General features: G+C 43.4%; 1 protein-coding gene across 5 annotated transcripts in view; it reads left to right on the top strand.

Moving 5' to 3' along the window:
* LOC117151106 (headcase protein) overlaps positions 1–25,034 on the top strand; it is a 171,345-nt gene that overhangs the window by 122,252 nt on the left and 24,059 nt on the right. For 4 of the 5 annotated variants that reach the window (XM_003484771.4, XM_033320263.1, XM_012383843.3 and 1 more), the window contains exons 3-5: positions 23,671–23,859; positions 24,121–24,306; positions 24,740–25,026. In XM_003484771.4, coding sequence (XP_003484819.1) covers positions 23,671–23,859; positions 24,121–24,306; positions 24,740–24,913 — 549 coding nt within the window. In that variant the 3' untranslated portion in view covers positions 24,914–25,026. The remainder of the gene's footprint in view (positions 1–23,670; positions 23,860–24,120; positions 24,307–24,739; positions 25,027–25,034) is intronic. The other variant, XM_033320260.1, reaches the window with a different exon arrangement.

Below are 25,034 nucleotides of genomic sequence, written 5' to 3' on the forward strand. Positions count from 1 at the left end.
TGGACAGTGAATCACGCCGCCTACGCGACACGACAACGCGCCTCGAACATCGCAACTTGGCTTTCGATGGATAAAATTATGCTTCATAGCGAATTTTGCGTTTGGCGCTGAAAATCTTGGTAAATTGAAAATATTTCTAATTCGGAATAACAGTGTACGAAGGATTTCATTCCTTGCGTTGGCGTAATTTTCTCTAGAGCGCCGATTTTTATCCACTTACGGAAAATCTGAAGTTCCAACAGTGCATAGAATGCGCGTAATATGCGAAAATATGTATGACGTTCAAAGCATAATATTTCTGATAATATCTAACAGCTATGATTGCTTTCTAGTTAGGTTATGTTTTATTTCATTAACGTCTATGCAATTTCACACCCCAAAGATACGAATCTAGTCGAACATCTACGTAAATTGAAATTGATGCAAATCTTTGTCCGGAATTAAAGACCAAAAATAGGAGAATCGACGAGCGCAGAAAATTAAAAACATTCAAAGACGGAGTTTCAAAGGGCAAAAGTCTGGTTGTTCGTTCCGACATCGTAACAACTTCAATTGCATTCGGCGGAGTAGTCGGTCATTAGAAGAGGGATCAAAAGCGAGCGTAACGGTTCCGTGAAATTTTTAATGGACGATGATTCCTTTAAGCGCACCGGGGGCGTAGCATGCCGTTGCATCGGATCTTTCCTCCGTGTCGGTTTAAAAATAACCGGCAACCCTGCGACGTTTGTCGACACCTTTGTACCCGCCTCTGGTCGACGTTTCTCGTGATGACTTCGAGGAACTCGTATCAAGCCTCTGACGAAAACGAGTCGTGACTTCTGAAACCCGTACGAAAGAGTAGGGAAAATGAACTACATCCGTAAAAACTCTTGACGTTATCCAAAAAGAAAGGAAGAAGTTCCTTTGGAACTGTACTTTTTCGTTCTTCAAAATAGTAAAGGAATTGTTATCATTGTTTTTACTGTTTTCTTATTTTATTTTATATGCAGGGTTGAATTTGAGAATTTTCATATTTCGATGAAAATAGCGACGCAAGATATTTTATAAACGATACTTATCCTCGAAATGATCTTCTCTTATAAATCCTGAACGAGGATTCAATTTTTCAAAATGTCCATTTTTAGTACAATACCGCTGGTCCCTACACATCGAGGAAAATTTATCAAATTGATGGACAGCGATTTCTATTCGTTCAACTCGAAAAGATCCTATCGAGGAAGGTTTCATTAGCAGAGAGGAACCGGTGAAATCACGTTCCTTCTCTGATTGTGGTCGTATCTCTTCGTGTTCTTCGGATCGAGGGAAAGCAGATAGGCGGAATGTGGCCAGGCGCCATGGAGGGAAACTTTAAATAGCGATCGAGGCCTGGCGCGAGGATCGTCGGGGCTGTTGAAAGACAGGAAAAGAAGATGAGGTTGTCTGTTGGACTTTCGCGCGGAAACACTCGACACTGGTTCGATGAACGATCTTGCTCGCCGTTTTCAGTGAAACAATCGAAACTTCTCTCTCGGCTTCCGTCAAGTTTTAATTAATACCAAAGTTCCCGACTGCATTGGGAGAAGCGAAAGGTGGATTGCAGACCCGCGTGCTCCGCTATATTACAGTAGCAGCCGAGTGTTGCGAGCAATTTCAAAGGAATTCCGAGTTCGCGCGTTGCTCGCCTCTGCTTCCGGTGTATGCACACCTCTGGAAAATTGACTCGAGGCTCGAGCCAGTGTGTTTATTTCGAAACATTCCCGCTTTATTACAAGTAGACCGAGGATTATTATGTATCTTACATTTCACTCACTTAAATTTAGTATTCTTTTTCTGCGAAATCTCGCTATCTTATTATCGGTAAAATCGTACGTAAGTTTCAGTTTCCAGTCGACATAGCTGCTCTTAACAATCGGTGCAATTGCTTCTGTATGAAAAGTAATCCGTCTTGATCGTAAATTTCCTTTCGGCGATAACTATGGTTCGGTACAGCTTCCAATAAACCTCGGTCGAGCAGCGTCGACTTCGATAACGATAAAAAACAGCCGCTTGTCTTCCTGTTCGGCGAATTTATACGCCGTATACGTATTTATACGTCGTATATCGGGAGGACGCAGTTCGCGGTCCTCGATTTAGGAGCGTTATAAACAATCATCAGCCGTGGAGGTGCATCGTAAACCGCAAACAATCTTGGAACGTGGTTTAAATTCGTGAATTTCGTGACACGATTTTTGGTATTCAAGTACATCACTACTACTTGTCGAAGTCGAAGGTTGCGCTCTTTCTCGGTTATATTTTAACCTTTCACTTCCACCTTCTCCACTATTCATCTGCAAATTTATGATTTAGAAACGAGGAGCCGAATATTGACGCTTGAAAAACGAATCGTTTATCGTCCGTGATTTTGGTAATTTATTATCGGACGTCTTAAAATATCCAAAGGAGACTACTCGATGTAATATTCGGTGCATGCAACGAATCTCTGCTTAATTTCGTTTCTTTGGTTTCGTCACATCCAATGCACATTCATAGTCTGGTTATAGCATTTTGTAAAATATCATCAGTAAAATCGAAAGCGAAGACAGAGAAAAATAGAACGCTCCAACGATCCGAACCATAAGGAAAATTGTTTAAAAGTGTCGTTTCACGGGTTCCGAGGGATGTCTGAATGATGGAGTCGACGTAGATCGAGCTTTGTGTAACTTGTCTGAAAGATGAGGGGTGTTGTTCGCACCGAGAGGACGGAGTCGACTCGCCGGGAGAGATCGCCGTGTAACCGCAACCCACGAAGAACAAGAGCGGCGAGGCGGAGCTGCCTATCTTTAGAACGACTCGCCGTAAAAATATTCTCAAGGATCTCCGAAGGCTCTCCCCCAGGGAGGAAATGCGGCCGGCAAGGTTGAACCCGTATGACTTTTACCCCGTGGCTCGTTCTAAATAGCGCTCTTAAGTGCACACACGTACGACGCCGTGAAAAATCCACCTGAAATAAGATTACGACCAAGCCTTTGTGGAGTTTCTATGCCAATGCGCGTAATTTTAACTTTTTTTTTAAATAAATATCCGAACGTCTCGTGTCGAAACGAATCTCTTCGAGCGTAATTTAACTCGGATCCTGTTATTTGTGTAAAAAGAGGACCGTAACCGTTGCGTGGAAGAGATCATACGTTCGATACACGTTCTTCGTGATTAATACCAGCAACGCGGGGTGGAATTGAAAACACGATCCGGGAAAGCGATAACTCAGCGAGTTTTAGCGACAAGCGGCAAGAAAATTACCGCTATTACTAGCGGTTCGTCGTTACTCAGATTTTGACTGGTCAGGGTTATCGTTGAAGCTAAATCCAGTCAGCCATGCATCGTCCGCAGACAACACGGAGAACGCGTAATATCGCTCCGGAGGAAAAGCGTATCGAGCGTGAAGAAACGCACACGTGTGTATAACTATCGGTCGCCGTCATACGTCGCCATACGGTCTTATTTATGCATATAGGTGACATTTTCCGCCAACACGCCTGCTTCTCTGTACGATTGTAGTAGGTCGATCAGAAATAACCAATCGGACCGGCATTCCTTCGCCTATCGCTCCATTTTCCTATCTCGGAGCAATACGTGCCTTGGAAAAATTGTGGATTCGCGTTCGAGTTCGCGGCACCATGACGCGCGCTAGCGCTTGGATACGGACGCCACGGGATCTATTATCCTTCGACTAGAGCTAGGGGAACGAGCAGCCATTATGGTAATATGCCCGAAGGAACCTCCTGTGTTTCTACCGCGATATTTATGTGCGTCGCCTCGCGCCGTGGTTACAGAACCTTCCAGCAAGAGAAAAGGGAACTTCTCTATGAGTCATGAAAGGGGGAGAAGCATTGGTTCGCGGTTGATTGATGACGTTAAATTGTTAGAGACGAGATTTATATTACAAGTACAAGAAAGAACGTTAATTCGACAGAGGAAGGTTGTTCTTAGGGTAAACGGTTATTTGATGCGCTTAATGCGTTTTGGAGATTCAGTCGAGGAGTCTATTTTTAAATTACAGAGGATTTACGTGTCTGTAGGTCGGTGTTAACTATTCGTCGTTTTCGACTTGACGCTTTCAAACGGAAAATTCAACAAAATGTAATTCGTACCATTTAGTATCGAAAATATTTAGAAATATTTCTATTTTTCCTACGACAAGTTCCTAAAATTTCCTAGAATTTACCAATCGACGAAACTTCTTTCCGCTCTCACACAATTTTGTAAGCAGACAGGGCGATAAAACTGACGGAGATACGATTTCTCATTGAGATTTCTTGTCTCCGTTGTAATCCCACGATGTCTGCGAACGACAGGCGTAGACAGCGTGTCTAGTCGTTGGCATTCGAATTTCAACTCAAGTATTTTTCCCGAGTCGTGTTTTCTCGCCTCATGTTTTTTACACTTTCTTTTTCCTCCCTCCTCCTCTTTCTCTGTCTTTGTTTTCTCGAGAAGCGGCAAGATGCGACCCGGGAAAAATCTTCTAAAAAAATTACTATAAAAAATTTTCATAATTCACTCTCCCTCCTTCTCTCTCTCTCTCTCTCTCTCTCTTTTCTCTCAAAGAAGAAGAAAGTGTGAGCATCTGCAAAAACACGAACAAGGCAAGGGGTATGGTGGTGATCGCGTGCCGGAGCTAGTACAGGGATGATAAAGAAGGTACAAACGACGAAGGAGCGCCATTTCGCAAGGAAACGTACGACATTGGCTTTTATGCGCGCAATAATGCGAGAGCACCGGCTGTCAGGACCGTGTTGCAGGAAACGCGAGCGTTTTCTCATCCCTTCGAAGATCGTTATTTTTCTCAATTTTGCGAGGAGAAAAGTGGAAAGAACGGTGGAACGAGAGGAAGCTGAGGATTCTGCAGCTCGTTCCGTGCGCTTTATCGTCCTAGTCCGACACTGTTTTTATTTTTTCCTTTTCTTTTGCTCGATGAAAGGATACGGCGCATTGCGCCATTACGCAACGCCGAATTATTTGGGTCGTTTGTTTTTCGCCTGGACATACCGTTGCTCGTGTCGAGTTTCGTCGATCGATGATAATGTTACGCACAATTCTCAGTCTATCTCAACTGCTCGTGATTAGTACTTTGAAGGCGTTTATAAACATTTTATGCTCGCTTGATATGATTTTTTCGCGAACGTTATTCGTAACGGGCTCGTCAGTATTTCCTGAAACTTACAGCAACTTTTTATATACCTAGTATGTACGTACACCAGTTTGCGCGAGTTTCTTGAAGAATTCAGCTGGTTTAGTTCATATAGCTCGCTGGTTATTTGCTATGTATGTATCCGCTACTTCTTTTTGCTTGCTTTTATACGTGAAATTTTTTAAACTACGTTATTAAAGTATGAAAAATTAAAAATATTTTTCTCAAGTTTTATTTTCAGAGCGTAATATCGACGTAAAAACGTTCAAAGGACGTGCACCTAGAGTAGTTTTGCGCTATTTTTACAGCGGTATAAACATTTCCTGCAGGAAACATGCGATGGATTTTGGAGATTGGTTTTTTTTAGAGCAAGAAGTTTGCTAATGCAAAAGAAGGAATAAAAATCCTGGAACGATTTCGTCTAGCCGTTTTCACCTACCAAACCTGAAACTGGAGGTTAAGGTTCGGAAATTTGTTACGTTTGAGGGTGTTCCTTAACGTTGACAGGACTTTTGTGGAAAAGAAAAAGACGTCAGAAGTTCTCGTGGCTTTGTGCAGATTAGCCGTGAATAATGCACGACGACACACCGCTGCGAGAAACTGCTTCGCGTCTTATTTGCCGAATGACGCGAGAGGAAAACAGACGGCAACAGCGTCGAAAAAGGAGGGAAGGGGTGGTGCAGGGTGTATAAAAAGCGAGAGGGATCCCTTCTCCTTTCCCTCGTGGAGTACCTTTCGTTTAATCCGGTTGAGTGCGACAAATCTTTCTGTCCTTTCTCCCTTTGCCTTCTGTCGTCTTTCATTCGGTTTTTCCCCGTGGACTTTCTTCTTTCCCTTTCTTCCCTTCTTCTCTGATCTCCATCTGTTTTATCTCATTTTTCTTCCCTTTTTCGACATGCTTCTTCTCCTTCCACCTCTTTCACTCGCGTGTTCACCCTCTTAATCTCTTCTGTTTAGTACGTCTCTCCTTCTCTCTAGCGCTTCGCCGTGCTTGTCTGTTCGAATGAATATTTAATTCTTACTTATCCGTAAGGAGGACGGCGTAAGCGCGAATAAATAAGCCGGGGAACAACGCGAGGAGGATGTTTCTTAATGGTAATCCGTAGACGACATCTGCGCCATGCCTCGCACTTCCTCCTAGTTGGTACTCTTGGTTAGTTTCGCATTCATTGAAAATCCTTCGATTTTGTCGCATTCGATTTCGTAAGACAATGTTACTTTTCAAAAATGATACGTTTCTTGCTTCGTCGATAGCCGGAGAATTATTAACGATAAAGAACATCGATGAAACGAGTGTGTCTGGTTGGTGTCATGTCTGACTGTGATCAACGTTATCTCGGATAACGAGTCATTCAAATTTTTATCTTTTTTCTTTAGAGTTATTTTATTATTATTTTGATTAATGGGATATAAAGGATCGTTTGAGATCCCCTGGATGTTTAACGCGCGTCTCGTGGGGGCTTGGCTTTGTCTTATACCGATAAAGCGAACAGCTATACGATAATGAAATTTACTCAAGGAATAAAATTGTTTATATAGCTTGACAGAGTAATAAGACAAATGTAAACTAAAAAATCAAATGAATAAACGTGAAAACAAATAAATAAACGTGACTTTAGAAATATCTCTTAGATAAATACAGATATACCACACGGTTGAAACAGCTGACGAATCTTTTCTTTGTCTTTTTATACTTTCCACCGTCGTCTCTGATACATTTAAACGAATACCGAAGGACGCACTGATAGCGATTTAAAAATTCATGGAAATAAGTGTTTGCTTCTCCAGATGTTCCATATGAAATGATTTCGTAAAGAAAGGAGCCTATATGCAGTATCGAGCGCGAAATTAATAAGTAACAGTCCTTGAATTCTCATCTACTAACGAGCTAACTTTCTGTGATAAAATCGTAGCATCTCCTCTTCCGTCCTGTCTCGTTCGCTCGTTTCTCTTACTTTACGGAACAGGAAGTACAAAGGATTTTCGCAAATGCTCGACCACGTCTCGAACGAATAACTTGTTGGTTCGTCGCGACGAATGTCTACGATCGTGCGAGGATCGCTTCTTGGCGCTCTGTGTGCAGCCCGTTGCACGCGTACGTGCAGTGAATGGCATTGAGAAGTCTCTATCTATAGAGGCTAGATTAGAGTGCATTAGCCTCGCCGCGACTCCGATGGAGATATCTTTCGCTCTGTTTTGCGTACACGCACCGCCACTACCGGCTATATTTATAACCGCGTCGCGCGTTCTTGCGCTTTGCACACCCCCTCCGCCACTTATCGAGGCTGATAATCGGTGCAAATATCTTTGGGAATTTTTACCTCGTTAAGATCTCTATTGAATCGGTTGAACGTCTAGATCTCGTTTTTCAAACTCGATCTATACGACCTGGTATCTTTGGAATTTTCTAATTACGTTATAGAGTTTATTGCGCAAGATCTTTCTAGATTTCGAGATCCATACGTCTTTTAAGATTGGAATCATATAGGAGAGAATTTACATGGATGACAAGTAGACCGCAGATTTTTATGCATTTGTGAAAAATTTCAACGAAATACACATAGAAAGCTAATATATTTATATGACACTCAGAATAGAGAGTATTCTTATGTTCAATATGTCCCATTTTCTTAATAGTGTTTGTTAAAGTATTAGTTTTGCATAAATATCTGTAGCCTAACGATAAGGAATAGAAAAATGATCGAACGTTTGTGTTAAAATGTTAGTAGTGTGTGAGAAGAGAAGATCCGAAGAACGAAGGAATAAAGTTTCCGATAGTACTGATATTCAGCGACGGAATTTTGTTCGTAGTATCGGTTTCTTCGAGCGAAAGAGAGGTGAAAGTTGCGTAACGGGAATCGAGCCGTTTCTAATCGATCGTAGAAGAATCGATTCGCGCCGCTCGAACTACACTGAGGAGATAGTTGCGCATTATCGGTGTACGACCAGGTCGCAGCATCGACGTTGTGACAGAGAAGCATAGTTCAGGATTCGCGACAATGGAGACGGCGCTTAAATGTCAACGTAGATTTTGATCTCCGCGACTCTGTTGATTTAACAGCTCGTGAACGAGAAATCTCGCTCTTTGTGCTTCGTACACGCGAGAAACTCAAATACTTTCGTCGCAACCTGCCTCGTTGTTAACTTATCCTTCTCATGTCTAAAGTGATCGGTCTTTTATTGCTTATATTACGACGATTAAATTATCAGGTCTAATCATGTAGTTCAAAGTTCAATTATCGAGAAGATGGTATGGTCGGTATCATCGATACCGAAATCTTTTACAAACTACAATACGTATAGAGCGTGGATGCGTGTTACTTTCTCATTTTCTCGCCCGAGGCAAACGTATTCGACGTGAGAAACGAAGAAACGAGAAGCTCCGGCTGCGATTACGATATTTCTCGGTCGTAGTATCGACTGAATGCAAAATCGTGGAACACGATGAAGGGTCGTTCCGCGGATTCGTGAGACACGCCCAGCAATCAGAAACCGATCTCTCGAGGAAATTATTGTGTCTGGGCCACCTGAACGCGAATCTCGTTACCCTACATTCCCTTGTATATAATAGGGGTAAAAGGGGTTGGACCTTCCATTGGAATTCTCTTCCCAGATCATGAAAAGGGACTGCTCGCCCTCTCTTTTCAGAAGACTTGTACGTATTACGTTTTACCCTCGTTTGAAAATGCACAGTGTATTCGAAACGAATTTTCTGAAACCCGTATCGTATAAAAGGAAGAAGCCTTTCGACATGTTCGAGTACGACTTTGTTGTAAAGAACTGATTGGATATAATACGTATAATTGTGCTCACCATACGTGCTGGTTTATATTATTGTGCATCTGAAGGAGGAACTTTGAAAGGATGTTTAAAGTTTGAATCGAAGGGGAACTTTTACTATAACAGAAGTACTCTTCTTGAAAAAATTTTCTGTTCTTTTCCCTTTTTCTTTTTTCTTTTTTTTTTGTACCTGTTCCGGTTTGGGGATGAAAAAATTGTATCTAGGGAATAGAGGATAGAGGCATCGGAAGGTAATTATAGAAAATTTCATCCTCGCATACATCGGAGGTTTGAAACGGGTACAAAGTCGCTCGCGGATACCCGAGAGTCTTATTAAGTATTAAAACATATCCGCTGTCGGGTTCTCTTGTTTTCTGGTAAGACAAGTCGAGATTAAGTTCCCTTGTTCGGTAAAACTTTCCCCGGCTCGGGCAGCTGCGCCCTACCGTCTTTTGGACCCGATGGAATTTACATCTCCATCAAGGGCAACCGTTTCGCCTTGCCGTTTAATCGGTGCCTACAGACCGATATTTCACGAGAAATGTAAAAATTACGTTCTCCTTTTTTTCAGCTGGTTCACCAGTTTCTCGAGAAAAAGTATTCGTCACGGAATTAGTATAGTGAGATTAAAAATTCGAATCGTCTAACGGTTCGTTCGTCTGAAAAAAATTATAGAAGCTACAGAAACTTGATTCTGATAAAGAAAAAAGTGCTTCGCCGGAGAACAAGAAAATACGCAAATGGTTTCGTAACTACTTATACCATAGTCGTATGTTTTTTTGAACGACAGGAATATCGGTATAACCTTGCTACGAGAAATATCGTTCGAAGCGGAAGTGGAGGCGGTCTTGGACGAAACGTAATTAATAAAATATCGGGTGGAAGTGCTGGCAAAGCCTCTTACGCAGGAGTGACTCTCTTAAACTCATTTCGAAGGCAGCGTTTTCGCGCAAATCCGGCCGTTCTCGCGTCATTACCGGATTTTCAGGGTGGCTGCGATCGTGCAAAGCCACCCCCTTCCCCAACCATCATCCATTCCATCTACAGAATAATTCCGGACCTGGCTTTAAGAAGATGAACTCGCGACTGTAATGCGCCTTCTTAAGCAGATCTATCGCGTAGCTAGCCGATGCATTCTCTCTGCCCCTTTAAAGAAGCGTAAATTCGTTTCTGCTTGGTCCGCTCCCGATTCTAATCCGCTCCGAATGGCTTTCGCGGTTTTCGGGAGATTCGCGTCAGATTACGAACGCGGTTAGGTTAAGTATGCACTCGCGCGAGTGTTGCTCGCGTTGTTGGCCACGTGCGTGGTTTAATCGCCCGCTGTTACACGACGCTGGTTTCCTATGGCTCCCCTGCAATTCCCAACTGTACTTCGTCTCCCGTGTTGGACATATTGGACGTGTAACGTGATACTCGTAGCAGGGGTGTTTTTACTATTGGTGAAAGTTTATGACGTATAAATTGGAAATAAGAATATTATAAGAACGAGGATAGAATAGTATATACTAGAACTGTGCAAAAGCGTGTATGTACATACTTTGCCGCATTTTCAGATATATTTGATAATTTGCAAAGGGAGGTTTGTTACTTTCGAAGCTTGATACTTTATACATGAAAGTATGGGAATTTCATGGGTAAAAGGGAAGGTTCCCTGACAGGTAAGGAAGGCAACGCGTCTCGGCGTTAATTTATTTATTCAGCCGCCGGGGCTCGTTCGCGATTTTTGACAGACAGGAAGGTAACAACCCCTGGTACGCCGCGGATTTGTTTCTCTCCCTTCTGGCTCTCCCGTAGGAAATAAACGACCAGAGAGCAATAACTGGTTTACGCCGGAAAACCGGGCCACCGACAATTCGTCGGCGTGCATTATTAATAATCTTGAATTTGGATTTATCGCTGTTCGTCCGAGGGTTCGGAACGTTCGCGCGCGGGGGTTGATTTCCTCTTTTTCCCCCCTTCTATCGGCCGCGATTACTCCTCGTTCACGCCTAGCTTCCACCTCGTTTCTCAGATCTCTGATAATTAATTGCCTCGAAATTAGAAAATTTGTCATGAAACCGGAGATCCTGTAACGCCAGCGAGTTTTCAGATCGCGACTCCCATGAAAATTAATTTTCCCGAGGGGTTTTACTTCGATTTAAACGCGGAATTTTCTCAGGGGTAAGGAATATTTCAGGCTTGTCCGAGTGAATAGCGAGATCGATTCTTTTAGAGGCGATGGCTGGTCGTTTAAGCGCGCCGTTAATCACAACTGGTAAAGGTCCGATGAAAATCTTATCTTAAACGGCTAATTAGACGGCCTCGTGGCTCTCTCGCGGCGCGTGGGACACACTAGAGCATAAATATAGCGTTTCCACGCCTCCTTGCATTATCGAGAGGCACGCGATTCTTTAAGCTGCGTTCTCACTGAAGCAACGACGAGCAGCTTTTTGTTGCTCGCGAGCTCCTAATATTTTTTTATTATCTTTTGTCGCTGTGTTTTGCGCGTGAATTTCACGAAATGCGGAAAAATCGAAGCACTTATGACACTTCGATAAATTATCGCTTGCTCCCTAGTGGATTAATCCTCTATCGCTTTCAGATTCACGCTATAGTAATTGGTACGTTGCTGAAAATAGTTAATGCATCAGCAAATTCTTCGAGAAACACGTAACATCAATAAAAAGTTTCTCGTTGCTGGTTCAGTGAAAACGCAGCTTTACTTAGATATAATATTCCTCTTTATCGCGTGATGTGTGATACGTCTACGCGTTAATCAAACCTGCCGAATGGTAATTTGTCTCGTCGAACGTTGACCGCCTTCTAATTCCAGCCTCTAATCGAGGGGTCGGTTTGTGTCCATTTGTTTGCTAAAAGGGGACGGTCGCCGAGATTAACAAAAAGTCCAACCGTGGAATCAAAGATAGCGTGTAACGTGATAATTAAGAGATCAGCTCCATCGTTGCGTGAAAGTATCGAGTATAAAGTTATAACTCATCTTGCAACCTTTTTTCACGTTGGAGGAGTCGTAAAATTACGTATCTTGTTAGCGATATTTTTCGAGAAATTAGTCCCAGCAGGACTCGGGACTTCGTTCCAAGCGACAGCAGGAGAAATTAGCGGCGGAGAGAGCAGGCAATTTCTCTTCCGATTTCTGTTGGTCGCTCGGCGTATGCATGTCGGCAATGATTAACTTCGTACTCGAGGTGTGCGGTCCGGCAATTAGAGCGAGTGCGTCACGTCCTAACGCGTGGTTCTCTTCGCACACAGCTTTCTTCACGGCGAAAAACGTTTGTTGTCGATCGATCTGTCGTTTCTTTTGGATTCAAGACCTCTGAAATTCTCCGAATACAGTGCGTTATCTATCTATCTCTTGAAGAAATGATGATCGAAGAATATTCTGTCTGCAAGAAGGGATATAACGAGATCGCTGTATCGTTTCGACAAACTGTACATGAAACCCCAAATATTCCACAAGGAATCGTGACGATAGTCTACTAGATCCCGAAGAGAGCAGCTCATCCACTCGGGGGTAGTGCCACGAGGGTGGCGTATTCTGTGCAAGAAAGCGGACTCCCCACCGCGAGAAGCTGCACATAACTCCGTCGACGACGTGGCGCGATAAATTTAACGAGGGGGCCTACTTTCCACGAGCAACCCTTCGCCAAGGATAAGCTTATGTACATGTGTGTGCGCTTGTGCGTGCGTGTGTAAGTAGGAGGCGGTACGCATCCCACCGATCCGGCATTCCGTGTATTCGACCTTTTGCAAACGCACCCGGAGCGAGAGGCCATCCTTAACCTCTTCGGCGACGCGTGGCTGATTTATAAGGACAAGAGGAGGCCCCTAACCCTTGGCTCTTCCTCCCGCGTACTCAACGGGAAAGGACTCCGATGGCGAAAGCCAGCCGTACGCGTGTACACTCGGTGTCCAAAGTGTTCTTCCCGTAAATCCTGCTTTCCCTTCGAGGCAACGTTGCGTAATTCTGGAGGGTTTAGCGGTAAGGGTAGCGGAGCAAGCGCACAGGTAACGTCGGTGGCTTTTGTTCAACTGACTCGAAACTGTTAAACGATGTTTCGGGATACCGAAGGTTATTAATCGCTGGCACTTGGTAGAACGTGGTTTACATGTACTTTGGGATTAGAGGTAGACTATGGATGTTTGTGCGTTTATGGGAAATTTAACCCTCGCTTAGGAAGGGTGGATCATTGTCACGTTGAATGTCTTATTTTATAGCGATAAAGCGGAGAACGGGCTAGAAACGCTTTGTATCCCTAATAGAAACTGCTATGCGCCTACAGAGGGGCAGAATTATGCGTAATTCTCCAGTGAATATTTTTACAAGGCAGATCAGGTTGTTCGAGCAACACCGAGTGCACGAAAGTTACACCCAGCTCTGTTATTCGTACACGATGTAGTAGTATCCACGACAAAACGTGGTTGTAAAATCGGTCAAACATCCGGGTTTACGTGTTCCAGGTGTCTGTCGAAACCTGAGAAGATCTGAAACCACAGAATAAAGTACGGCCTGTCTGTGGTTCCGTCTTCTGAACTTTTTGTATTATTCTTTATTCTTACCTTTCCCTTGTTTCTCGCTGCTGATATTTCTTTGGGACACCAATCTTTTCTTTCTTTTTTGTTCTCTAGATCTATATTTTGGTTCCTCAAAAATTATTTCTTTTTGTCATCGAAATACTTGAACTTGTATTGTCTCTTTATCAACATATAAAATTTGTTTTACTCAATTACCACGCTTCTCGTTGCTGCGTAAGGAAATTTATTAATACCAATTCTAACTATCTTGCAACTTGTAAAATTTTACTCGCTTCGCAATAGTATCCTATAGTTCTATCGTGCAAGATCTCTTACATTGGTGAAATCTCGTTATTCTTCTGTTCACCTTGACATACTGGGTACTTTTTATACCTAAATCGGGAATATTTCACGAATAATCTTACGCGGTAGCGAAACGCACCTCGTGATTGTCCTTTGAACGCTCCAAGAGTCGCAGCACGGGATAGAAAGTCACACCCCTGTCGGAAAATAGCGCCGGAAGCCGGTTTTTAATTTCTACGACGCTTTCACCGACCCGATGTTATGTATCAATCAACGTTGTCGAGCCGCTCGTTCGAAACGCGACTCTCCAAGTGGCCGTCTCGCGCGTTTTTGTTGCAATTTATAGCGACGCGTTCCCCTGCTGGTCGCGACAAATGATTTTCATCGTTTGATGGATCGATCGCGATATCCCGGCCGCGAACATCTGCGTTCCGATAGAGAACATTCATTTTTACCCCTCGATCGCTCTTGCTCTTTTCCTCGTTTAACTTCTTTCCCTTTTAGGGAAGTTCGAGGATCCATAGGAAAGAAACTCGACGTCTTCGAACAGAGTTCCGCGTGTTCAAGGTTCTCTTCCTGACCGAAGAGCCGCGATACGTTGGGTTGGCTCGAACGCCAAACTAATTTCGATTCTTCGATTAATACACAGCGTGCGATAGCTTTTCGAAGCGAGTTTCTCTTTTATCGTCGACCGAAATCGAGCCTCTCTTTGTCGTCGAACGAAATCTACCCTCTCTGCCGTTCACGCGGACCAGTGAACCGGCAATCGAGATAATAAAATCGAAAATGAGCCGTGCTTAACTCTAATTTTGATCGACTGCTTCGTCTGGTTGTCTGCTCGTCGAATCCATACAATTTTCACCCCTTGAAACGTTCGTTCGATGTAAAATTGCAACGTGTAACGTTACACGTCATATCGCTACTTTCGCATTTTTTGTATAGCTTCTAATTCTTTTATCAAATATCTCGTAATGTCTACATGTATCTTTACACTGTTTTCAGATTTTACCGATATAAAATCATGACGATGCTAGTGAAATTTGAAAATGTTTCATCTGTATCACACACGTAAGCGTTCGAATACTTCAGTGAACTATTACATGTAGCTTTTGTTCGTTCCACATGGCTGACTTACACTCACCGTCGCTGTTTCGCCCGATTCGCGCACGTAAAAGGTATCGTGAAAGGTATCTACAAATGTTCGAGTACGTTCGTGAGTCACTGTGAGTCAATAAGATGCATAAAATAGGGAAGCAATCTTTCAGATGGGCGGTACTTCCTTTCTTGGCTCCAGTGATCCTCGACGCGTACATATCTAGGGGACTGTTTCAATGACGACAGTCACACGCGCGGTTATCCTGGCTCGAATCGCGGAGGGTTGCCGACGAGGCTGTTGCCAGGAATTCCCTTCGCCTCCTCTTCGTCGCGTGTTTCGCGATCGTCCCGCGATACGCGAGGCCACCCTTTCGCGTGCATGAAAAATGCATTCCTTTATCTGGCGTTCACGTGTCGCATCGCTAGAAACGCTCGTAATTAATTCCAGCGACGCCTTTCGCTTTATACCGAGTGTTCTTCTAAAATTATAACGGATACACTTTGTAAAATTATAATTTAAATAACGAGAAAGTTCATGTACGGTAACTTGCAGATTTGACTTTCAAATTTCGAACGCTTCTTCATGTTCATATTTTATAGGAAACAGTCATCTCGCGCAACCAAATCTGCGAGCAGATTCAGATGACTCGAGAATATTTGAAAACGATTTAAAAAAGATGGCTGTCGTTGCGTGATTTTCCCAGACGCAATATCGTATTTTGAAAAATTGTCAATTATAGAAAATAATTGTAACATCCTTCTGACGGTGATTGAGAGGCTTGTTCGTCTTTCTTGTTCTATCCTATCGTTACATTTCTTCGTTGTCATAACGCGAGTCGTTGTCATATTACGTAGAAAAAAAAATACCGTGCACCACGCGTATTTCAAAATTAGAGAAGGCGGCTCTTCGAAGTCGAACGCAACTAAATTTTAATTTTTCTTTTTCCAATCGCGATTAGATATAGTCTTTCGACGCGGGAATCGAGAGTAAGCCGCTTAGCTGGGGGATTACAGGGGAAAATCTTGTAAAGCGTCGGAACGCCACCCTCTCTAGTCTGCGAATGACTACCTGGTTTCTTTCTTCCCGCTTTTAATTCACCTTTCTCTCCTTTGTTCCCCCGGCGTGGAATGCATTTGACGCGCGATAAACCTCGAAAAAGTCGCCTTCTTTAGAGAGCTCGGGGGTGGATTTTAATTTCCCCGTGCTCCGGCGGTTGGTCTCTTTGTCCTGTTGATTTATCGGACTTCTTCGAGGACCAAATACGTCGAGTCGCTACGTATCCCCGAAATACACGGCTAAATTGTATGCCAGAGAAACAGGAACGAATCGAATTTTTATCTGCTCTTCCTTCCAACTAAACTGCGCACTTTTATACAAATTTATACAAAAAAGTAGAATCTTGTTGCATTAGTAGAGAGATTAATAAAAAAATTGAATCAATAACGACACATTCGAAATTCGAAAACCCACGAACACGTCATCCAATCGTCGTCAAAGTGTAAAATCTAAAATTTGAATTAATCATCGCGCTTCGTACGAAAACAGCACGTGTTCTGATACTTGCGAAAGGGAGTGTGCGCGTCGATCGAACTACCTCGTTCAAATTGAGTTCAATCGAACGACAAAGAACTCTCATTCGCCCCGTTTAAAATTTCTTCGTGAATTGGGCGCATCTCGCGTTATCGCTCGGGCAGAATAGTTTTTTCCGGGGCACCCTCGATAAAATTCCAGCAGCCAACGATACCGCGTTGTCTTTTCTATCGCTTGTCAGTAATATTAGGGATCGCAATTTCACTTCGGAGAAGTCCCGTCAGGCGTTGTTCGTCCGATATCCGTTCGTTCCCTCTTTTCTGTTCTCCCTATACTGCCAACGATGCTGTGTATTAGGGTGAAAAGAAATATGGGGGAGGGGAATTTTGTTGTGCTATTCATGACTTCCAATAGCGAAGAAAAGTTGCCCTCTCTATAGCGACGTTTAAGTTGACAAAATTGGTTCTGATCGACAAATTTTTAGATGAATCTATTTCTTCGTTTTAGAAGAGATCCTCGCAGCACTCGAGAATTCACTCGATAGAAAACAAATTTTCCAGGCATACTTAGCCTGGACGGATAAGGTGAATTTTTGGAAAAATCGACGTAGGAAAAGTTTGTTCGCTGCTGGAAAATGAAAATCGTATAATTTCGATTCTTTCCTTCTACCCTACTGTCCATCTGCATTCGAATACGCCAAGGGAATGAAATACGGAGGGTGGAACTTGGCAAGCAGGAAGAGAAGAAGTTCCATGGAAGAGGAGCGGCATCGATTATTTTCACGCGAGGAGGAGCACCGTAAAGAGGGTTTCTTTGTTCGATTCGTCGCCGTTGAGCAGACAGTGGGTCACTTGCATCGACGGAGTACGTCGTCTGGATTCCCCAGGCGAGCAGGGGAACGTCGTCATAGGGAAAGAAGACCTCCCCTTACCTTCCTTCTAAAGGAACGTCTTATTGTTTGCGTTCGAGAGGGGGAAAATATCGGGCATAATACGGTATTAATTAATACTTTGGCCTAGAAGATCGAAAGAACTTGGCTGTCTTTGTTCCAATGAAATATAGTTGAACTTAGGGGTGCGTATAAAACGCGTTCGAATCGATAGGTATTGTCTGTAGACAACAATCCACCTACGATGCCTGTCGATAGTCTTTAATTTTTAATCTAATTTAGCATTCGTTTAATCGTACTTTCGAGACACCCAAACAATTCTTATCAAACGTCGTATTAGATCGCGTGGAAACTACGAAATAGAAACGATTGCGGACAATTATATCTGTCAGTCCGCAAATAGCTTAAAAACGATAGTTGCTTCGACGACATTGGATTCGGTCAAATGCAAAAATTGACATTTTCGATCCACAGTGAACCAGTTTGCCCCGCAAATCGTTCGTGACCAAATATACGCGACAACTGGTCGTCCATTGAAAAGCTAAAGCTACAATCTGTCGTCTAGAAAGCGAAGGCGGGTCTCCACTGAGTCGTGAACGGGCGCGTTAAGCTCTGTCGGAAAGAGGGACGTCTTTAGCTTCTGGTCGTAGAGAATCGGCATCGATTATTTTCGCGCGCGAACGAACACGACAGGGAGTGAAAAGAGCTTTCTTCCTTCGAAGCTCGACAGTAGGTCAGTCAGACTGATACTCAGCCCGCCAACAGAAGCAGACGGATTCTCCCTCCGACGAGGGAAAAACGAGAAAGCTTTCGAAGGGGGGGGGGGTAGAACGATGCACAGAAGGAGGATAGAAAATCAGTAAAAACGAGGGAAGTTGGTTATCGCGTCTTCGGTTCGGATCTTCCTGCTCCTTCTTCCAGCCGAGGAGACACGCGCCACCAGCGATGTTGGGTGTTTGCATCCTTCGTCGCGGCGCTCGTAAATCCCTCGAACGAAGCTAGTCGCTCGAAGACTCTCGCGAACCCTTGGCACACGCGTTCACTGTTGGCGCAACGATCCACCCACTCGTTCGTTTCTGTATTTACGAGGATGCGAGCGGAGTGTTGCCGGCGGGATGAAGTTCTCGAGACAGAGCAAGACTTTCGTCGACGAAATGCTGCAAGAGAGGGCAAGCTTTCTTAATAATCTTTCTTTGTACCGTACTATGTACTGTTTTGTAGCTGCACGAAACGTTTGCGAGTTACTCGGGGCTGTCTTTGTGTCGTCACAGGGAAGAATTATCGACTGGTGTCGCGTGAAAGTTTGATGGCTGTTGGTGAACCGGCGGGTCGTTCTGAAGATCTGTAAAGAAACTTCTACGATGGAAGAGGTAGTTTTCGCGGCGATTGCTTGGAGAGGGAAATTGAGAAACACCGAGATCTTGCAACAGTTCGACTTTCGCGATACTTCGATAGGTTATTAATAAATTGTGATAAACGTATTTGACGTATGCTGTTCATGCGCAACGATCCATAACGCGATATCACTTTGAAAGTTTCGCGTAAAGAAAACGCAACGAATTGCTTCTTCGGTGAACCAAACGTATTACGATCGGCAAAATAAATCCACGAACCATTATGAAAGAGGATTAGGGTCGTGGAATCCTCGAAAATCCCATAGAACTGGATAGCTTGTACCAGTGAACCGATAAACGTAAGGTTTCTGGCTGGCAGTTTTGCTCCAGTGAACTTGTATGCTTCGCCCATTCTACATTCCCGTCCATTGAACGTTCTAGTTTTGTAGCGAGAAGTTAAACCCAAACAATTTACAATACCAAGTACACGTCGTGATGCTCGAAAGAGTCGGACAGGAAACGAAAGATTAATAGGGTCGATTTTCTTCTTCTACCACGCGCTCTTCGACGGTTATAGTTGCATTCTCGCTGGAGGGACAAAAGCGGAAGCAAACCGAGGCCGATCGTAACGAATTTTATGCTCGTCTATATAACCGAGCTTTATCGTCGCGGGACCTATGGCCGCTCGACTGCGCCGTTAAGGTCTAAATAAGAACGTCCTTGCAGAAGAGTCTTGACAAATCCCTGGGTAGTACGTTTTACTTTCCATCGTTTCTCCCCGGATCTCCTTCCTCCCTTTCCCTTTTACGCTCGTCCCTTTCCGCTTCGTTTCTTCTACGTTTCGAAATTGCCTCGGTCGATCACGGGCGTAAAAAACCCACTTTCGGTATTTTCAATAACGTCCTTCGTCACCATCTTCCATGGCGAAATGAAAAAAGGGCTCAACTTCGTTGTGTGACGCACGGGATATCTGATCTTTCTTATAATGTACAGCGAGAGACGAGGGTTTCCGTATGGTTGGTTTATTACGGAAGTGAAAAGAGAGATACGTATTCGCTGTATTAGCAAATATACTCAACTATGATATGACTGTATATCGTACGCAGGTACTTGTTTAATCAGGCACGAAGTTTATCCGTATTGTGAAAAAATGGACCAGAAATTCGATGGGTATGAAAATGAAGTTGAACGAAAAAGAAATTTTATCCAAACGCGTACGAATTGTCGTGAAAGATCGACACGCTGTCCTCCGTATTCGGATCGAGTTCTCTTACGATCTGGAATATTTCTACCATCGTGGAACGTCTTCAGAGAAAGAAGATTAGAAGACCACGAAGGGAATACCATATTTATCGAACGCTGTTCTCGCTTTATTGCGTTGTAAAATTTACAGAAAAGCTCGGAAGCCTTTTGGGTCGTTTACGAGTTCGTTGACTTTCTTTCTAGCCGCTCGTTTCTCCTCGACTTTATTATTTTGGGTCGCGCGCTCGCGCGTGTGCCTTCGGCTGATTTTTATATTTATTTGTACCGACCGGTATTATTGAATTCCGATAATCTGCTACGCCGACATCGTAATCCTCCCCCGGTGACGGTCCACCCCACAGACGATACGCCGCGATTTATGCCTCCTCCACGCCTCTCTTCTCGCTCTTCCTCTGCTCTTTTTTTTTCACTTTCTTTTCACCCTTAGCCTTTTAGCTGCGGCGACAAAATTATCCGCAGGGGCGGCGACCTTCGACTTTGCTCTTCCGGAATAGTCGCCGACCTCCAATTTGGGGGTGAGAAATCGCTTCCAATCGTCAGCTTTTTCCACTCGTGTCGGGCGTTTATTTAACGATACTCCCAAAGCAGTTGCTCTTTCTTTCTCCTACACTTGCTGGCTATCGAATTAGATAGGGTCATTCAACATTCGTAGTATTTTTCAGTATTATGGTAAAGTCGAAACTTAATAACAACGCTTATTTATTAATTACTGAAGTGTTGAAGTGAAGCTTCGTAACGCTGTTGTGACGTTAATATTTTACGTTCTCGTCGTTTTGCCAAACACTCTGAATATTTGACTTCGAATTAGACAGCGTAGCGATCATGTCGACGAGTGTACGGAAGATGAAAACACGCATAATATAATCGTAAAAGATGTTTACCTAGTTGGAATACTTTCACGGGGCATATCCACCATTTTCTCTTGTGTGTTACTGTGAAGAACTCGACAGAGATTACGGCTAAACACGTCGGAGGCTTTTACCTTTACTGCAATTTCAGTCCTTTGCGAGGAACCATCCCTTTTTCTTTGCAATCATAGAATGCTGAGGTGGCTCGATTAAAATCCGGTTCAGGGACATTAATTACGTATCTCAGGAAATTGTCTCTCGGCAAACAACCGAACGTTTCCCGTCGGAGGGTAGTAAAAAAGAATCGCGCCGACGAAGGCACAATACCACTTTTACCATTCTCTCTCTCTCTCTCTCTCTCTCTCTCTTGGTTCTCAAGCCTCTAATCGAACTCGTAAAAAGTTGAAGCACTTCTCTCACAGATCGACCCACGCGCGATCGGTTTCCAGTTGCACCGACTGGTAAAGTTACCAGACCAAGCCAATTTATTTATTCGACCCGCTCTCTTTTTCCATGGTTCTTCATGGTTAGCTGAATGGATGGATGGATGGATGGGTGAATGGATGGATGAATGTGCGACGTTAGTGTGACTCGTTCTATTCAGCCCGGATGGTCAGGATAGAAAAGGAGGATCTTCCTTCTTCTCGTTGTCGAGCAGCGCAAAGTTCTTGAACGATCGTTTTCTTTTTCAGCTGCTTCTTCGCGATTCGTTAGATTATTTCTGCTCGTTCTCTTTGTTCTAGAATGGATATTCCACTTTCCTGAATGATCTTTCTTCAACAGTCTGCTCGAAATAATATATTAGTTCGTGAACATACTGCTGTAGACGACTTCTTCGACATATATTTGGAAGGACATGAAATATATTAATTTTCCGAAGAGATTCTAAAACGCGTCAAGAAGGATCTTGACCTTAACTTATAGGTTATGATTGTAAGTATATTTATATATACAGGGTGGTTGGTAACTGGTGGTACAAGCGGAAAGGGGGTGATTCTATGCGAAAAAAGAAGTCGAAAATATAGAATAAAATTTTTTTTTTTTTTAATAATTTTTCCATCGAGACAACGATCTACAGTGAGATCCGTTATAACGAGACGTGATAAAGTGCACGCGTACCGAGCGAAAATTCAAAGTCAATTTTCTCGAAAACAAAGCCTCGAACGAAAAATTTTTATTCTATATTTTCGACTTCTTTTTTCGCGTAGAATCATCCCCTTTCCGCTTGTACCACCAGTTACCAACCACCCTGTATATAATTATAATTGCAATAGCGTAATTATGTATATATAATTAATATAATGATATTATAACAATGCAATGTCGGAGTAAAATTGTGACTCGAGTATTCTATAATACCACGGTAGCAGTTAAGGGCTAAGGGATATTAAGAATGCATCATTGAGTGCCAATAGCAAATAGTCGATAACACTTTGTCTTGCTTCGATCGTATCGATAAACCGTGTTGAATCGGTGGAGCAAAGTTAAAAGCCTTTATCCTTCGAAGCAATTCAGTTGGCTCGAAAGACGATAAAAGACACATAGAACACGCGAGGTTCGCGAGCGTGCAAATAGATTTTTAATCGGGGGCTGATCGTGAGGGCGGCGGCGCGAAGCTAAGCTCTACTTTGCAGGAATTTCTAAGGAGCTATAATAGGGGCTCCTGGGAATCAAGTTTTCGGAGATAAGGATCACGGGAGTATAATAAGGGATCGGACGAAGGACGTGGTGATCCTAACCATCCTTCGTCGGGTTAGCTTCTATGGGTATCGAGCAGAGGATCTAAAGGATCTAATAGCGAACTTCGTAGACGGGATTCTTCGAGCTATCTGGTTCGATCTCAATTTGGGAATAATCTAGGAATAGAACACTGGCGCGAGCTTATCTCCCCGATAATTTCGAATCGTTTCATCCTTGTACCTTGAAATATTAACCCCTTTAATAGTTTTCGAATATGCGAGTGTCTGAGGAATTTAATTAAACGAGAACTTTTCTTCGTCACATATTCGCATTGTAATTGTATAATTTGTATTAACATTAAATTGCTTAAGCAACGTAATAATCGTTTACTTGTGGTGAAAATGGAATTTACAAATTATTTAAGTTACGTGATAGTTACAAGAAGAAAGTTAAAGACAGCGTCATTTTAAACGAGGACTATTTGAAAATTTATAAATTTTAGATCAAACCCCCGATACATTCAAAGCATGTTAAACAAGATATTTTTCGAAACGTGAGCTATATTTATCATACGGTTTTAAAGCGTCGAAAATGTATGAATACTCGTCGAAAGCGTTATCCTGTCACAGGCAGAAAATCCTCTTTCTATCTGGATCTTAAACTTCTCTGCCCACTAACCTTCTCGTTTATTCAGTCACCGATGCGCTACAACACCTTACCAATCCCTTTCTTCTCATTTCCTGTCTGCGTAGACCGCGGTTCTTTTTTTCTCTTTCTCCTCCTCCTTCTTTCGTCATTAAGGACGTGACATTTTGCTCGTTCTTAACTCATCCTTTTCTTATCGAACACCTCTCTTCCGTTCAAAACGCCCCTTACCATATTTTCGCCCATATCCGATCCTCTCCCTTTCTCTCTCTCTCTCTCTCTCTCTCCCAATCACCTGTGCAGTCTTCTCGATCGTAATTCCGCTTTAACTCGAATCCAAACGAATATTTGCTCTTTGTTTCGCTATTCCAACGTTATCGCAGCGTTCGCACGACTCGCGAAATGGATAATTCCGCGTTTAAATTATCGATCCCGTACGATATGTCGCTGTTGAGCGAACTGTGAACGAGATTGCGCACGAAAATGCTTTTTATTTAGTTTATCGAGAGAGCCTTCGCGTTTTATGCCTTCATCCCCTTTTTCTTCCTTTACGACGAACGGATTTAATCGACTGTACTCTCCTTTACGGTGCTTCTTTCGAGTATGTTGTCGAAACTCGCTCACGATTTATTTTTCTCTTGTTACAGATGGAAGACGAGGGCAATCATGGCAACGATGATACCAGATGCTTCATTTTGTCGACGCTGGCCGCGCTACAATGGTCCAGAGTTTCCTGCGTCCTTTGTCGAGCACCCATGCTAGTCTTCGACAGGTATCCCTTAGTGGATGGTACCTTCTTCTTGTCACCCAGACAACACTCGTCCGCCTGCGCGGAGGTAATTCGAAGTTTCAATCGCTGTTCGTGTAGTTCGCACGATTTTAAATAATCTTCAGTCGCGTCGAATTCACTGCGTCTACGATCTTCCGATTCTTATGTTCTTAATCTTGCTCTTATCTCGATAAATCAAAGTACTCTGAACGTTTTAATAAAGCGTTTAACATCGAATTGAAACAATTCTTTCATATTTTGCATATTTTTCATATTCTACAGTTAGCTGGAATGTGAACCTATGACCATGACGTGATTGCTGTTTCAGGTTAAGGTCGAAGGTCGCACGCAATTTTTGTCCGCTGTGTGTATGAGCTGCCTGGAAGGCAGCGGTGGCCAACCCGTACGTTGTCGTTGCTGTACTCAGCCGTGGGACGGATCTAGCTTAGTCCTTGGTACAATGTACAGCTACGATATTTTCGCTGCCATGCCTTGTTGCACCGAGCGACTCAAGGTAAGTTGTTCGTTCGGCGTCTTTGTTATTCGCAACGATGTGTTCTTAAAATCAACGACGTTCTGGAAAAGACAAGCAGATGACGACTTACGTATTTCGCGTGTATCGGCTACGGTGGGCGCTGCTATCGAAGAAGTGAAAATATTAATTATTTTATCTGTAGCTGTCGTGAAAAGCTGAAATTCATCTTCTTACGAGTGCCGATATTCGATTCTCCAACGAACAAGTACTCGGGACACCATCGTGTTAAATATCGTATCTCTAAATATGTTATCTGACTCTCGAGTTTCTCTCACCGGTACTCAATCTGCCAGTGAATAGGTACTCAACCGATAAACACTTCGGCGCACAAAAGTATTCACGATCTTTTAACGTAGGTACTTGGATATATCTACACAAGTAAACGTTGGAAAAATACTAATGTCTGTTACAGTGCAACAGCTGCCAGAAGCCACTGATCTATCCGCACCAGCGGCTCAATTTCTACTCGGACTACAGCCGCGTATTCGCGTGTCCGCATTGCCGAGCCGTGGACGCCCACTTCGTAAAACCGCTCTCGATCTGCTTCACCCGCGAGCAGTTTCAGCTTTATAGCCAGTGGCCGTAACCATTAGGGAACTTAGCTAACCGGCGTCGAAGCATCGCGACTGACCCGTGTCCCCTCTTCTTCGATCCACTGATCTCCCTGCTCCGGGCGACCTTGCTCTAGATCATCCCCCCCCCCCCCC

This window comes from Bombus impatiens, unplaced genomic scaffold, assembly GCF_000188095.3.
Source record: "Bombus impatiens unplaced genomic scaffold, BIMP_2.2 scf_0020, whole genome shotgun sequence".
Taxonomy (NCBI): Eukaryota; Metazoa; Arthropoda; class Insecta; order Hymenoptera; family Apidae; genus Bombus; species Bombus impatiens.